Source organism: Corvus brachyrhynchos, unplaced genomic scaffold (genome assembly GCF_000691975.1).
Source record: "Corvus brachyrhynchos isolate BGI_N302 unplaced genomic scaffold, ASM69197v1 scaffold48, whole genome shotgun sequence".
Taxonomy (NCBI): Eukaryota; Metazoa; Chordata; class Aves; order Passeriformes; family Corvidae; genus Corvus; species Corvus brachyrhynchos.
Genome location: NW_008240027.1, coordinates 1,680,624 through 1,696,468, shown reverse-complemented (window position 1 = coordinate 1,696,468; position 15,845 = coordinate 1,680,624). Strand labels below are relative to the sequence as shown.

Below are 15,845 nucleotides of genomic sequence, written 5' to 3'. Positions count from 1 at the left end.
CAGTGGAGAAAGTGAGGGGTTGGATGTGCTGCATGTGGAGCACTCCCACAACTCCACACTTGGACCATGGCTCCTGCACAATCACAACTATTCTCCTTGACAGTACAATCCAAATGGTGCTACTGGAGGCCTAGAAAAGATGTAGGCTGAACAACAGGATTGACAGTGCATGGCCTAAACAGTGTCTGGAACGGAGCAGCACAAAGAGGGGCAGTGATGGAGGGCCTTGGTCAAGCATCAGCACCCAAATTGCACCTTTGAAAGAGCTAGGAAGTGGTCTGGAGTGGTAAGAACACCTGCAACCTCCTGACAGCAAGGAAAACACAGAACCAGAATGGAAGAAACAGAAAACTGAGAGGAAGTGCGTGAGCATGGGGGGGAAAGAGACTGTACTCCTTGGCAATGGGGAAATGTAGAGAAGCCACCTGGCTGGACAGGAGAGTCAGCTCTAACAAATTACAGATAGTCAGGGAGACGTGTTTCCCTTCATGGAGGAGCTCACCTGGTTCTCACACCACTCAGCCTTCAACCTCACCTGTTCTCTATTATCAGGGTTTATCAGCAACAAGCTGAAACTCAGAGATCAGGCCCTTTTCCCCAAAACAAGCTCCCTCTGCTGTCTTCCTGTAGAGTGAAGGTGCAGGATGTTCTGAGGGGAGGCAGCCCTAGGAGGACACCCATCAGCCTCTAAAGAAGGGCCTGGGGAGAGATGATAACACAGGTCCAGAGAACTGTACATTCAGTAACTTTGGAAGACGGTAAATAGATTCTCTTTCTGAAGAGGAACACAGTCATCTGCTGAAGAATCCAGTTATGTTAACTTACTAGGCTAATTCCCCTCTACTCTTACTGCTTGCCCACTCAAGCCTACTGGGATCAAAAGCTAGGCCTCCTCAGAGACAGGAAGATTGGAAAATAATGATTTTGTTCAAGTCTGAGCCTCCACATGGAATCTTAAAAAACCTGCTCAAAAACATAAAAGGTGTCATTCACCCGTAAATACCACCCCCTCCCCATGCCCACAGTATTATGTTTACTCATCCTTTCTTATTATTAATTCTGTTGTCAGCAGATTCCCCTGAAGCCCACAGGCTCCTTCCCTCCCTCACTCCTGTCCACAGCAATAGCAGATTGCCATCCTCTATCAGCTAATTCATCAGCCCTTGCGGCAGATGTCTGTGTGGTGGATCTAAAGGTTCCAGCCCAGCAGATGACTCAGAGTTTAGCATGCTGGGGCTTTCATTTTGCATTGAATCAGAGAAAACTTTCACCCACAACAGTATTAAAAGTATTCAAGGGCTGCAATATCGAGCACTCCAAAGTCAGGGATGGATACAGAAAAGTCACTTATGCAGAAATAATTTAAATTTTAGTGTCTACGCACATGACAAAGGAGATGCTAATTAAGGAGCACATCCCAGGTACGTGGGGTTTTTGTGTTTTCTTTTCTTTTTTGGACAGGTCTCAGGCTCACTCAGGGGACAAGGTGAACAGCATCTAGCAAAGGAATCATTTGCTTGTAGGACTCCAGCTTCAATTCAACAGGAGGTGGAAAACAGGCAGAATAGAAGAAACATGATAGAAAGAAAATAAACTCCAATGTTGTAATGAGAGTGTCTGCATTTTCATTTGGGAGGGGCAAATTACTTGAAACAGATTCGTCCCAAATAGTCAGTCACTGCCTGTCCCTTGTCTCCTAGGTCCTAAGAGAACCAAATGACAGAAACAGTCTATCCCAATCTTCCTTGCAGAGGGAAGGGGTTGAAACAGCACAGTGAAGGTATCAATCTTTGCTGAATGACATGGAAGAAATCTGATTCCAGGTATCTTAAACCATCTACCACAACTGAGTAGGTACTTGTGATCATAACTATCTGTTTCCTATCCACACAAGGATGACACATTTGTCTCTCAGTGGGGCCACCCCCAAAAAATAATCCCCACCTGTGCAATGCTCCCTCAAGGCATGCTTGTGCTTGTTATCATGCACAAGCAGAAAGTTTTGGCCCCACATCTCAGCTGTTCGAATGGCTGATGTGAGCATGATTTAACATGCTCCAAACAAAAGTCAGCTGAGTTGGTTTAAACAATACATTCATGTTCTGAGATAATTCTGCTTCCTGCTCCAGCACAGACAGGAAAACCATCAACTGTTTCAACAGGTATCATCTGGTAGAGTGGTGGGAAGATGTTGCTGTTTCGCATATGGGCAGGGAAAGGTACTTGGGAACAGAAATATCCCCAGCCAACAGCACATGAGCTAGAAGAGTCTATCACTTCAGTCTCATCTGCAAGACTGGCACCACTAGAAACATCTGAGAATATCCCCTCACTCCATGTAGGTCAACACAATGACAGTGATCATCAGAGTTACTGTGTCAAATCAGTGACACAGAGATCAAATCTTCCTATCATTCTCTCATTTCTTGACCCATCCTTTCCTTCCTAAGGGTAATATGGTCCTTATGCAATTTGAAACACTTTAAAAATAAAATAAAACAAGCCCACTTTGTAAAACCCAGACGAACAGTGAACCACAAAGTACTTTGGATTATTTTTATACAGTAACTACAGCAAACACTCAGCCTTGGAACACTCAGTGCTGGAATCACTGTAGCTGCGGCATCGTGTGTGTGCCTCATACCCACTTCACTTATTTCTGTGTCACTCATCCTCCCTGCTCCAGAATGAACATTTTTTCAAAGGGAAGAGCTTATCTCCCATACTGCAGAGCAGAAGAAAAATCCTCCAATGCAGCAATATTTAAAACATGGTTTTATGGTCTTATGGCAGCTAATTTTCCTTAAGTGATTTAGGGGAATGAATGCATCTGAAAGTCCTGCACTGAGCTGTTCTGCAATGGCAACATGAAGCCAAACTTCCTCTGCTTTAAACAGTCCAGTCTTCTGTGGACAGCCCTTCGTGGCAGATCTTGTCTGCAATGGGAGAGATGAAGGTTATTTTTTTATTACATAATTTCTCAGAGAATTGGGTTTTGCATTTTATTTCATTTCATACTCCCCAGTGTGGGAAGACTTCAGGTGAGGAGAGGGCTGGCAGGACAGACGTTCAGATGTAAAATGCCTGATGTGACACAGATTGACCCCAGGCCTCCTGCAGCAGGTCACCTGTGCATGCAGCCAACCATCTATCATATATTACTCATCCGAAAGTAACACTCTACATCTGAAAAGCACCTAAAATTTTTAGCTGCCTGAAGGGATTTAAAGCCAGTTTTATTCTGGCATTCTGTCATAACTTAATAAAAGCAGTCACTGCTAAAGCAGGATGGTGCATGGACAGTCCCATGCCCTCTCTGTGAGGCAGCTGGCATGTCTCCCCCTGCACTTTGGATATGGTCTTTTCATACAAATATTACTGGGATCAGAGGGACCAAGAATCTGGTATTGCCTGAAAATAACAGTAAACCCATGTACTGCATTGCACTGCTGAGCATCCCTGGAACTGCCAGAAAGGCTGGTGTTGACAAGGGGATGATAAAACCAGACAAGGTTTTTTCAGTGGGTAGATAATTCACTAAGAAATGGAATTCTAAAGAGCAGCCTGAACTTTGTTGGTTCCCAAAAAAAAAAAAAAAAAAAGGGAGGAAAAAGAGATTACTAAATAGTATTTTTAAAAAAAATTCAATAACCTTGAAAATGAAACATTACACTTGTGTTTGAAAGGCTCCCCTTTCTTTCCCTCAGACAGAAATGAACTGGAACTGGTTCATCTCAGATTGATCACTGGGGAGAGTGGGAGACAGAAAAAGGATTTCCATTTCAGACCAGCTCTCACCACACAGTTCTTTTGATTCTTCATTTTAGCCACCAAAGCAAATTAATTCATTCTTCATACATGGGGCAGATGGAAGCTACCACCATTTTCAAAGCTTCCTTAGAATGGGATGAAGCTGAAAAGAACTTTCCCCTACCTCCAAGAATAGCTTTATTTTACTGACAGAGGCTTTTAATAGTGCCAGGATTTGTTGCCTTACTGGCTACAAGAAATTCACTCCCACTTTTGTAATGTTTAAAGACCTCTTCATTCCAGGAAAAAACCTCTTCTCAAAACAGTCTGCATGCTCTCTCTATCATCTAGAAGGAAAACTGTCTTGCTTTTTGGAGTAGAAAACCCAGGAAAGACCAGGCTGGCTCCAAAGCTCCTTTCTGTGCCTTTCCATCATTCTCATCATCACTGAAAGAGCTTAGGAACCTTGGTCAGAGGCACAATGCACAGTGCAAGGTGCTGCAGAAACTGAATAGAAAGACAAATTCTGTGCCAAACAATTAGCAGTCTAAGAAAATATTTTTCATGCAATTGGATTCCACTCCATACATACATAAGGATCTTATCTATTAACCTATCTTCCTTGTACCTAAAACCTCCTCTGTACAGGTATTACTGCAGCTGGAAGATAAAAAGTCCAATTGAGATGCATTGGGAAAAGCAGGAGTTAAATTAAAGGCGGTCTTATCCTATACATGATGTAGTCGGGGGTAAGAATCCTCTTTCTTTATTAGCAAGGAAAACCAGGTCGTTTTTCACAGAAACAAAGAGGAAAGAAAGAAAGAAAAAAAAAAAAAACCTAAAGGAAAAATTAGCAAAAGTTCAGGGAATTAGAGATTCCAATTCCCTCTCCACTGTGAGAAGCAAAAAGAGAGGACAAATACGAGAAATCCTATAATGAAAAAAATAATAATCTATAAAATCTCCTCTTATTTTTTGGTAGTGATTTTTTCCTACCCATCTCCATTTTTTTTCAGCAGTTTTTCTTAGGTGCCATGTTCAATAATCCTTCTGCGCTTTGATGTCAAACATTCAATAGCTGTCTGCCTCCCTCCCACTCCTCCATATTCTCCACAATCCATCTCCTCTGATTAGCTAAGATTTCACCTTCAAGAACACCTCTGCTTCTCTGAGTGAGCATGAGTATGTGTTTATATAATATTTGCAAATATTCTCCCCCTCCTGCACTGCACACCACACAGCCACCCCTACCAGAGCCCCGGATTAAGCATCACTGCCATTCCCTAATTCAATTTAGGGGGCCTGCTGTTTGGAATCCAGCTCAGAGCATGAGAGCAGCTCGATTGAATTTAGGCCCTGCTTTCAGAATTATTTCATAGTTAATCTGAGCTGAACTTCATTTCACTTGCTTTCTCCACTTCTGATGCTTCCTGTGGCAAAAGGCACAACTGTTCCTTGATCTCCTGCAGTGGTGGGGGGGATGTTTGCTGACTTCCCCCTTATTTTGGTTTGCCACTGGGTTAAGAGTTGCTGGCATCCCACTGCACCCTGCAGCGAGAGAGGGTGGGTCCCTCAGCACAAGGGGTGGCTCAGCAGCACCCATCCCCACTCACCGGGTTGTTGTACATGTCGATGATGAGCTCCTTCACTCCGTGCAGGGTGGGATGAGCCCACGGAGATGGATTTGCCCAGTGCCGGTTCAGGTCAAACCCCATCAGGGAGCACCTGCACACAGACACACACACAAAAAACAGACACAAAGGATTTACATGGGCTGCAGCCTCTCCTCGGATCAGCTGCAGAATTAGGAATATATTCTGCAGCTGAAGTAGTTAAATGTTATTCTCATGGGGGAAACAAAGCAAACACTCCCCTGAGGAAAGACAGCAGCAATGGCCCCTTTCAGAAATAACGTGACCAGCAGAATATCAACTGAAACAGCTTTGGTCATTCAGCCTTCTTCCCCTCCACAACCTGTGCTCACTGTATCCTTTGCCTTTTCCCAGCTTGGCAGGCTGGCCCTGGAACAGCCTTCCCTGACCTTGGAGGTTCCCTTCTCTTTGAAGCTGTGGCTGAGGGTCTGCAGCTATAAGGGTGATTCACACTCTGCACCACCAAGCTGGACCTTCAGCTTGTCCTCAGTCAGGCTTTGACTCAGCAAAGCTGTTCAGAGTATAGTAATCAATGGCCATTAAGTTTGTGCTTAAGGGATTTAAAGCATGAATGTCATTGTGCCACTAACCCAGGGCCTCGGTCTCTTCCCCTCCTTTTTTATGCTTATTGGCCATCAAATCCTGCAGGCGTTGGAGCATGGATGCCACCTTGGCTTCTCCTTCCTGCCCTGACTCAGATCCCTCTCAGGACACTGTCCTGAATTGGATTCTGCTGCTCACAGCCCCGTGGAGTAGTATCCAAATTCTTTGTGGGGCCCCACTGAAACTCAGGGGGCTGTTAACAGAGTAGACACTAAAACTGAAAATTTTAAATTTGAAAAATAAAAGGAAAAGCTGGAAGTGGCACAAGTAGGAAGACAGGGAAATCAGGTCCCTTGCCTCCTGCAGAGATCACCTAGACAATCTGTGGCTACTGATACATGCAAGAAGAGAATTCTGTCATCTCACACTGAGCTTGGGATGAGTTGGGTAGATTTTTGCTCAGAAATTCTGTGGAAGACCACACTACTAATAAAAGCCCAGGTAGAGATGCAACTTCCTCTACAGTTAAAACAAACAAACAAAAAAATCAACCTCGCTGCTAAGCCTTAAAGCTTCTTGAGAAAAGAAGAGCTTTCATTGATCCCATGTCTATTACAAGAATGTCTGTTCAGCCTTAATCTTTTAAACACACCTATGCAAACAATAGAGATTCACTCCAGCAGTGCTATCCTTTGGCAAAAAATTCTGAGAATCTGAAGACCCAAAACATAGGTTTAATTGGCAAAGAGAAAGGAAAATAAAATTAAGAGAGGTGAAATGCTTAAAAAAATGAGGGGATGAAACCAGAGGGTGAAATTAGTGTACAAACCTGATGAATAAATACTTTCCTATGAACCAAAGGATACAAAGTTAATGGGACATTTTCTTTTGTAAAAATTCTTACGGGTATCTAAGCAAGCAGGAGCTGCTTTGCTCCTTGGCTTTACACAAGCCAACCATCAGCTCTGTGGGAGCTCAAACACCCAAGCGCCGCTCTGCAGCTCCATCACTGCTGACTTGCTGGGGGAGAGAAGCCATCTCCTTGTCATGGTAGCCACTTCTCTGCTTGTAAAGGAAACAGATGGATTTTTTTCTGGACACTCCAACAGCTACAATTCCACAGACAACTCTGAAAGTTGCTGCCATCCCACTCCGTGGCATATTGTTTCAGATTTCTCTCTCTCTTCTTTTTGTCTTGATGTAAACTCTCTACACTCAGCTCTACTAAATCCTATCTTCTTTTGAACTCATAGACATTAATAAAAACCAGAAGTACTTCCAGAGACGTAGGTGGAATTACACCGGGATAAAACTGGCAGAGGAGCAGAAGGAGAGGAATGAGTTTTTCATTTAATAAAAGCAGAAACTGTCATGAGTTTTACTGTATTTTGGCACAGTTCCCAAGAAAACAACATTCTTACTGTACAAAAACTTTCTTAAGAGCTCAGAATTTGAACTTATATCTCTTTATATAGTTAATGTGTCACATCTACATTTTCTTTAATAATATTTAACAATAGAGAAAACGAGCATACTTTGATTCCATTATGTTCATCTTCAAAGCACATTGAAGTGGCCAAGCTAGAGAGCAACAGAAGCAAATTTTAAATTCAAACATGGACTGTCAATATTAAATTTGGGGTTTGGAACTTTTTGGATAACTTTATCTAAGTCATCGCCATGGGGAAAAGAAGTAAGCAATACCTAATTTTTGTAAGATCCTAAATAAGGCATTGCAATTTGGATGTGTTGGGAATGTCTGGTAAAAGATGAAACTCATAGTTCATTTAAAGCAACAAGAACAGTTAAAAATAGTTGTCTTTACTTGAAAAGACTTTACAAACAGAAGGAAGCAATGCTTAGAAAACAAGTTATTCATTTGGGAAGCTCCTCTGAGCTCTGTTTAATAGGAATCCAAACTAATTTCCAAATATCATTTAGCTAGTCTTTGATGTGGTATATCACATATTTATCAATGTAACAACAATTAATTAAGTTTCTGATGTAGGCATTACTATTTCTTTCCAGTCTGGAAACAGCATAATATTTTCTCCCCCCTTCCAGTTTTCAAGTCTTTTTTCTTTCCTTTTTGCCTAAAGACAAATTTGTATCTACCACATTCTCTCTTTATTCATCTGCTGCAAACTTGTGGCCTCTCTAAGGAAACATCAAGTTGTGTTCCTTGGTACTTCAGATTTGATTATTGACTCTGTTACATGTAGAACTGTCTCCCACAGCTCACATATATCAGGACATGACCAAAACATACGGCAAGAGTCTCCCACATGCCCATTACAGACCCTGCATTCATTTTATTATCTTGCTCCCAGCTGATGTGATCTCCCTCATGGCTGATGCCTCCAGTGCAAGAGCTTGAACAGGATAACTTAAAAATTGCATCTTGCACTGCTTTTTAATTCATCCTCCCAGCCTTAAACCAGCTAATTTCTGGAAGACTTTGCTGCTTAACTGTTTGCTTGCTGCTTCAAACACTGGGTAGGCAAAGTAGAAACATAGGTATGCTCTGGAAACAGCAGCTCTATGGTGGGAAACAAGTGTGTTCTAATATAGTACATAACCTCTCAATATTTGAGACCAGCTCTTTTACTCAGACTGCAATTGTCGTCATTGGCTTCAATGCAGTTCCTCACACGGCTGTAAGTGTTTAGAAAGTGCCTCCAAATCTGCCCTGTACAGATGAGATTTATTTTGTGCTGTAAATAAACCAATGTGTTCAGCACAAAATTAACAAGAGGGGAAAAAAGCCCCCTAAATTATATCAAAGAACTGCTTAAGGATGATCTTAGGAAGGGAACACAGAAGACAGAAAATCAGGGGACATTACAGACTCCAAGAGTTGCAAGGGAAGACAAGAGCAGCTTCAGAATTAGTGAGGGTTGGGGCAAGGGCACTGGAGGATATCCCATTCCATGAGTCTCAATGACTATGCCCATGGATGCTCTTATGAACGTGGCAGGTCACAGTGTCACAGAGCCCAGTGAGAACGGTGTGCTGGCACAGACTCTCCCAGGTTAGAAAAAAGCATAGCCAGAATAGGTGAGCTACAAGCAAAATAGCAACCTGCTACTATTACCTGGTTGTGGTCTTCATTCCCACTGTGAAAACCTGGGCTTTGGTCACACAGTCACTGCAGCCACAAGAAATAGCATGCATGTAATTTAAAGCATTTAAGCTGTTAACCATTGTTCGAATTTTGGATTATGCTTGCTATAGTTTGCTAGATATACAGACCACATACTGTGTTTCTGCTTCGTGACTGAATGTTCATTTAAATCAGGTTCTGAGAATATTCTTGTTGAATTAGAATTTGTGTTTCACCAACGTTTTCCAGCCTTTTTCTAAAATTTCTGCTTTCTGTAAGTAGATAAATTTATTACAGTGTTTATAAATTTACATAAACACAGTGCAAATTCAGTCAAAGCAAATGAGTTTCAAAATTGCACTGGAAACTGAAACATTTTGCAGTATTCATCCCTCCCTACTTGGGAGGCAGCCAGATCTCAAGAGGTTACCAGCTCAACTCAGTAAAACCAAAGATGTTCAGACCAGCACCCAGCTTGCTGGGCAGTCCTCTGGACAGAACCCCTTTGCCTCTGGGACTGAACTCATCACTGCTTTTAAGGATTTCTTTTGCAGCTGCTTTAGTGACAACATCCTGAGGAAGCATTTGGTACCAAGGCCCATGCTGGGTTTATTTTTCAGGCCTTTTTCCTGTTCTCTCAGGTTGTGCCTCTTCTTTCTGGAATCTCCAAGTTATAGAAACCTACAGGAGCTCTACCTTCCCTTACCTTCAATTCTCCCTGCCCTGCTCGTTTTTCCTACCATTTGAGTCTAAGTCTCTTCCTAACAGACCCATTTCCACAAGGTGAGATATGGAGAATAATGGAGGAAAGGAGGTAAAGAAATCCTTTTTCACGCCATGTGATTTATTACAAAGAGAACTCTGCACCCTTCCCTTCAGCTTTGTGAGGCTGCGTTGGTTCATTGGATCAGCACCAGGTGAATCTCCAGATAATCTCCACACACAAAGCCGGGGAGTTCCAACCCACAAATGGCACTACCAACAGGGTTAGGATTTGAAATTGAAAAGGTAGTGGGGAAGGGGGAGCACTCCCCTTTTTTCCCCCCCTCTCAGGCCCATTGCAGTGAGAGTGGAGACAGAGGGTAATTGGTCTCTCTTGCTGCCCTTCCTCGAAAGCAGAGCTGTAGCAGGGACTGCCATGAGGCTGCAGCGGCACGGAGGAGGAGCAGGTGTGTGGCAGGAGGGAGCAAAGACAAGGGCAACACGCAGAAGACTTGCTTCTTTTCATAAATATCATTTCAAAACTGATATATTCACGGCATTTTACAAATCAACTCCACACCTGCCAGGGAAGTCAGGTCTTCATTAGTGTGCATATCACCGTTTGGGTGCTTGGGGTTTGAGATTTATGCATTTGCCTATTATTCATTAAAATAGATTCATTCAAGCCCACATATTCTAAAGCAATTAGGTAGCAAGACATCCTAATGCTCCAGCTACAGAGAACCCCTGCTCTCAAAACTCTCTCCTCCTCCTCGGCTTTCTGCATTTTTAATTTAGAGCTCTGGAAACCTTCACAAAGGCTATTTAACAGAACCACTGCAGTGTGCTCCAGGCAGAGCGGGCTGGCCATGCAGAGACCAGCATTAGCTCCCAGAGACCACATGGTGGAGTAGATGTTTGCAGAATGAGCACTGCCTGCTGTACTGGCATAATTTTAAATCGTACATGACGGTTAAAGATGTGTTTCTCCATTTTCTGTGTAAACAATGTTAAATAAGAATAAACACAAAGGGATATTTTCTCCTTCTGATGAATACAAGCATTTCTCAGGGCTGGTAATAGGTGTCACAGGCGTACACACCAAGGGAGACATGCATTCCCTCCTGACATGGGCACACTCTGATCTTCAGGATATATCTCAATTCTTGTATTAACTCTCCCTACACACCCCAGGTCCTCAGTGATGCCAGAAGGATTCCTGGGCACAAAGCAGCACGCTGGAAATAAAACCCCATCCTGCAGATAGGAGAACTCCACCCTGTGAGTGTGCCTGGGGTGTCAGAGGGTAAGATCCCCTCACTAGTGCAGCTGACCCCTGCATCTATGACAGGATGACACCACCTCTCTGCATATTTTCATATCTGCATTGTGCCCAGCCCAATTTTCAGTGGGACAGGGTTTCCAGCACCTCCCCTGGGATGCAAGCACAGTTTAGCAAAGCTCTCCCACAGGAAGAGCCTGTCCCCATGTGTGCATCTCTCCAAATGAACCCTGCGGGAGCAGGTCCCATCTGTCCTGCCCCAGGAAAGCTTTCTCAGACTCCCGCTCCCAGCTGGATCTGAGTCACTGCCACGCCAATCTTGGGCTCTCAGGTATGTTAAACAAGTTACTGGTAACACCTACAGTGCTTCCATTTTAAATCCTGATTCATTGTTTGGCCTTTTCAAAACCAAACACATCACTGACTTAATGACACAGGAGACAGGGGTTTTTTTCCAACTTTTGGATCCCAAAATATTTCCACTGTAGGCCCTTCAGAAATCTCACATATGTAGCCTATAATGCAGTATTATATAAACTTTCTTTTCTGATGCGGTCCAAAAGCCACCTGCTCATGGATCACAAGCTGCAAACCACTGAGAAAGAGAATTTTATCATGTGCCTAATTTACTGGACTCCCACCCTGTCAACAAGTCAAACTCCTCTAGGCCCTCCTGCCCAATCTACTTGACACTTCCCCACAATGCTCTAATTCTGTTTCCTAACAAATGTTTCCCTTCAGATAAGCAACCCTTTTTTAAACCATTTGTATTTTTTTTTGGTCTGTCTATATTCCTGGAGGGCAGGTTGGGTGGAAATAAGTGTTTCATCATCACAGTGTTCACAGAAAGCAGCTACTACACATGTGTTTCTGAAGACGTGGCTCCTCTTGAATTATGCTTTTGTTCCCACTTCTGTCCTGCCTCAGACTGTGCAAATAGTCAGACACACAGCCCATCTGAAAATAATTAGTGGATACTCCAGCTGTTGTAGGATGATATTCCTGCATATTACAACATATTTCCCATACTGCCTGGCACACAAATCTGGAATTCTGCTCATGTTTAGGAAAGAGGAAAGACACATCATGTTCCCTCTGTAGACCAGCATTATAGGAACACCCCCAAAAAAATGGTTCAGCTCTTACTACCAGACCCATTACACACAGAGAGTTGCACTCAAAGGAGCCACCCTTAATGTCACAATGCTGAGCTCTTAAAAGTTTGGATGCACAGGTACACACAGCCTTCCTTCAGCCCTGTGCTTGTCATTATTGTGACACAGCCTTTAACTGCAGGAGCACGGGGTGCTTTTCCACAGACTCTCTTTATTCTGTGCACAGGACCTGCACTGTTCATTAATGAGTGGACTATTCAATATTTTGGCTTTTCCTTATTGTTCAGTATGCAATGCTAGGCTCCTTCTTACTCAAAGCCTGCTCCAAGGACAGAGCTATTCAGTTCTTCGTGGCTTTTCTAAAGTGCTCAGCACTGCAGGAGACAACTGCTTTATGAGCACTGATGGACTAATTTTCCCAACAGAACTGGTACAAGAGGCGACCACATTGTCCTCAATTCATAAAAGAGCAATTGGGACAAAAATTGGCTTACATAAGAGACAGCCACTAATTTGAACGTTCTATCTGAGAGGCCTAGGACAGGGCTTTTGTTTAAGAGGACTTGGGTTTACATAGCATGTTACATGTCCAGCATCCAGCTCTGATTTGAGCTGAAGCTGATTGTACTCAAGGCTTCTCCAAATCTGACAAAAAATGGCAATGTGAGTGGACAGAATTTTAGAAACATCCAAGTTTGTGAAATTAGAGCAGTCAGAGATTACTATAAAATGGTGAGACATTACTGGATCACAAATGAGTCTTGGGTGGGCTTCAGTTATACCCTAATTCAGCCATTTTTCTTGGTTTTATATCCTGATACTGCTGCATTCAGCTGTGTCTGAAAATCTGCTCTAATATGTGGTGTTTGGGGTCAGAACTGTACCTGATATTGCCTTTACTCTCCTGAATAAAATGAAATTATTACTTTGCTACGTTACAGCATACCAGACTATTTCCACTCAGGACATGCTGCACACACATCCTCATTAGGCCATGCCAGAACTCAGCCAGAAATCGTCTACCTCCATCATCACAAAGGCCTTTTCCTCTTGGATATCCTGGAGGAAGGGTTTGACCTGACACCAAAACTGCCAAGAAGGTGTGTGCTGGCACCCAGGGAAGCAGCACAGGACTGCCAAACTGTTGGCTGAACCCTAACAAGCAGAGTTTAACCAGAGCATGGCTGCAGACTCCCTTTTATAATGTTTGCTAACGGGCTCTGACACACTCAGGTATTTCTCACTCCCATACTGAACCAGAATATTAATTGTACTCCTGCATAGTCTTGCTGCATCTACAAATTATTCAGCTTGAAAATGACGTTTTGCATCTATAAGGACACATTTATCTTGGGTTGGTGGGAGGGAAGGCCCTTTTTACTGTCCCTGCACTCCCATACACACGCTCTGCAAGCAGCCTACTGCTGCTCCATCAGATAGCATGTGTAAATGTCATCAGAAGTTAAAGGCAGGGACATGTCCATTAGCCAGACACTCCCTTTACCATAACTAATTGAAAGTTTTACAGCTGCATGCAAAGCCCTGAACAAAACCCCAGGTGCTGCAATACAGGAGGGGGGCAAGTGACACAATGGTTCACTTAGGGGGACATCATGAGGCTGCCATGTCATTGCCTCTTATTGAACCTAGGTCTACACTGCAATGCCTCAGTTCTTCACTTGTAAAAATAATTATAAACTCTCCATGGTGTTTCGCTACAATGATGGGAACACATTAGGTTCTACAGATGGAGATTAAGTGATTTATGGAATCAAGGAAAGGATTTCTGACAGACCCTGAATTTTGTTGAGGTTCATTTTCAACAAGATTGCACAAGTTTGTGCTTAACAAACAATCCTGCAATGCCTATAAGAGCATATAAGATAAGATAAGATACCCCAGTCCATTTTCTGAGAAACATTCTCTAAGTGTTTGGGTGGAGAAGAGGGATTGTGTAGGGTTGTGCTATTATATCAGAGAACATTTCCTCCTGTTTCTTCTACTCCCAACCCCCTGTAACTAAAGACATTTTCCTCTCAAATCTGTCTTTACTCTCACTTTAAATTTCAAGGTTATCTGGCCCACTGGGTGTGTTACATATTGCTGTCTAATTAAAGAGAGAAGATTAACCTTATTCTATTAGATTATTTTAACACCTGCCAGGTGACTACTCTGTGTTAGCAAAGGCACAATGTGGCCAAGCCAGTTTAAAAAAAAAACAACAAACCAACAACCAAAAAATCTAAACCCAAACAAAAAACCACATCAAAACCTTCATATTATTTCATCTTTGGAAAGTCCACCAGAAAGTGAGAATATTGCAAATGTTCTTCCCAGAATCACTACTGTAACTACTAACAAACATTTCACAGCAGAAATAATACCAGTGTCTTGTTTGCTGCCTAACATTTCAGAAAATGGCAAAAAAGCTGTAAAGCCCTGATCTGTCTCTGATTGCAATCAATAAAAATCCCAGATGCTTTAGAAGGGAGTAAAATCAGGCTCAGATCTTTCCCAATCACTTGTTAATTTAAAGGGCAGAGTTTTTCCACCTGAGCTTCACTGTGTGATGTTGCCACAGCCCAAACAACACAGAGAATGAGGAACTATTTGACAGTGTGGTGGTCTCTGGTCCATTTCCAATTCCTACATCAAATCACTTAGGCTTGCAATTTTCCACTGTTTCCACAGCAGTTGGGCACACTGCACACCCCAGAGGGGAAGCTACGTGGCAAAGAGACATTTCTCATCATCCTCCATGACATCATCTCCTCCTCTTAACCCAAAGGCAAGAGTGAGGGAATTTGGTGCCATCCCATGGGACATGGGTCAGCTGTCTGATTTGGATGCTTGCTGGATGCAGAAGAATGGGAATGTAAAGCACTCCAAGTGTGGCTTCCATCAATCACTGCGACGCACCAGAGAAATGTGATTTGATAACAAGCCAAGCTGAAACTACACATTTTGGTTCCAGAGCACTGAAAGACCTCATTGCAATGAATAATGGTGCAATGATAGATTAGTTTGAGAATTCTGATGAGAATGTTAAAGCCGAAAAATTCAAACCTTTAGGGACTTGGAGCATTTTCTTCTTTTTTTTGGTATCTCTCTAAAAGAGAACCAAATGGGGGTAAAATTTGTCAGAAAAATGTACTGTTATACTCTTTTCTGAGATGTATAGAAAAATGCAACAAAATTACTGAAGGCATGTAACAGCTGAAGAAAAGAGGTGAGGATGAAACACCAGGGCAAACTAAATCTTTTGGCAATTGTTATACAGAACGACCTGGAAAGAGTTCAGGTGGAAGCTGATCATGGAGTGATTTGGGTAGGAAGAGACCTTAAAGACCATTTAGTTCCAACCCCCTGTCAGGGGAAGGGACACCCCTCACTAGATCAGGTTCCTCAAAGCTCCATCCAGCCTGGCCTTGAGCACTTTCAGGGATGGGGCATCCACGGCTTTCAATCTCCACTGAAAAGGTTATGTAATGAAGTCAATTTTAATTAGGCAACAGAGAACTCAAATGAGAGGGAAAACCTCCCACATTATTACTTTTTATCCATGGAGATTTTCATATCTCATCTGTAAAAAGCCCTAAGTAACCAACACAACACTGAAGTTAGCCCTGCTTTGAGAAGGGACTGAAGCCCTCCAGAGGGCTGCATTAAACATTCTTTCTTTGTAATTCTGTGAAAGT

General features: G+C 42.8%; 1 protein-coding gene across 1 annotated transcript in view; it reads right to left on the bottom strand.

Moving 5' to 3' along the window:
* The window catches only part of AGBL4 (ATP/GTP binding protein like 4), a gene marked incomplete at its 5' end in the record, with an annotated part of 872,835 nt that overhangs the window by 143,040 nt on the left and 713,950 nt on the right, over positions 1-15,845 (bottom strand). The window contains one exon of the mRNA XM_017743442.1: positions 5,364-5,475. Coding sequence (XP_017598931.1) covers positions 5,364-5,475 — 112 coding nt within the window. The remainder of the gene's footprint in view (positions 1-5,363; positions 5,476-15,845) is intronic.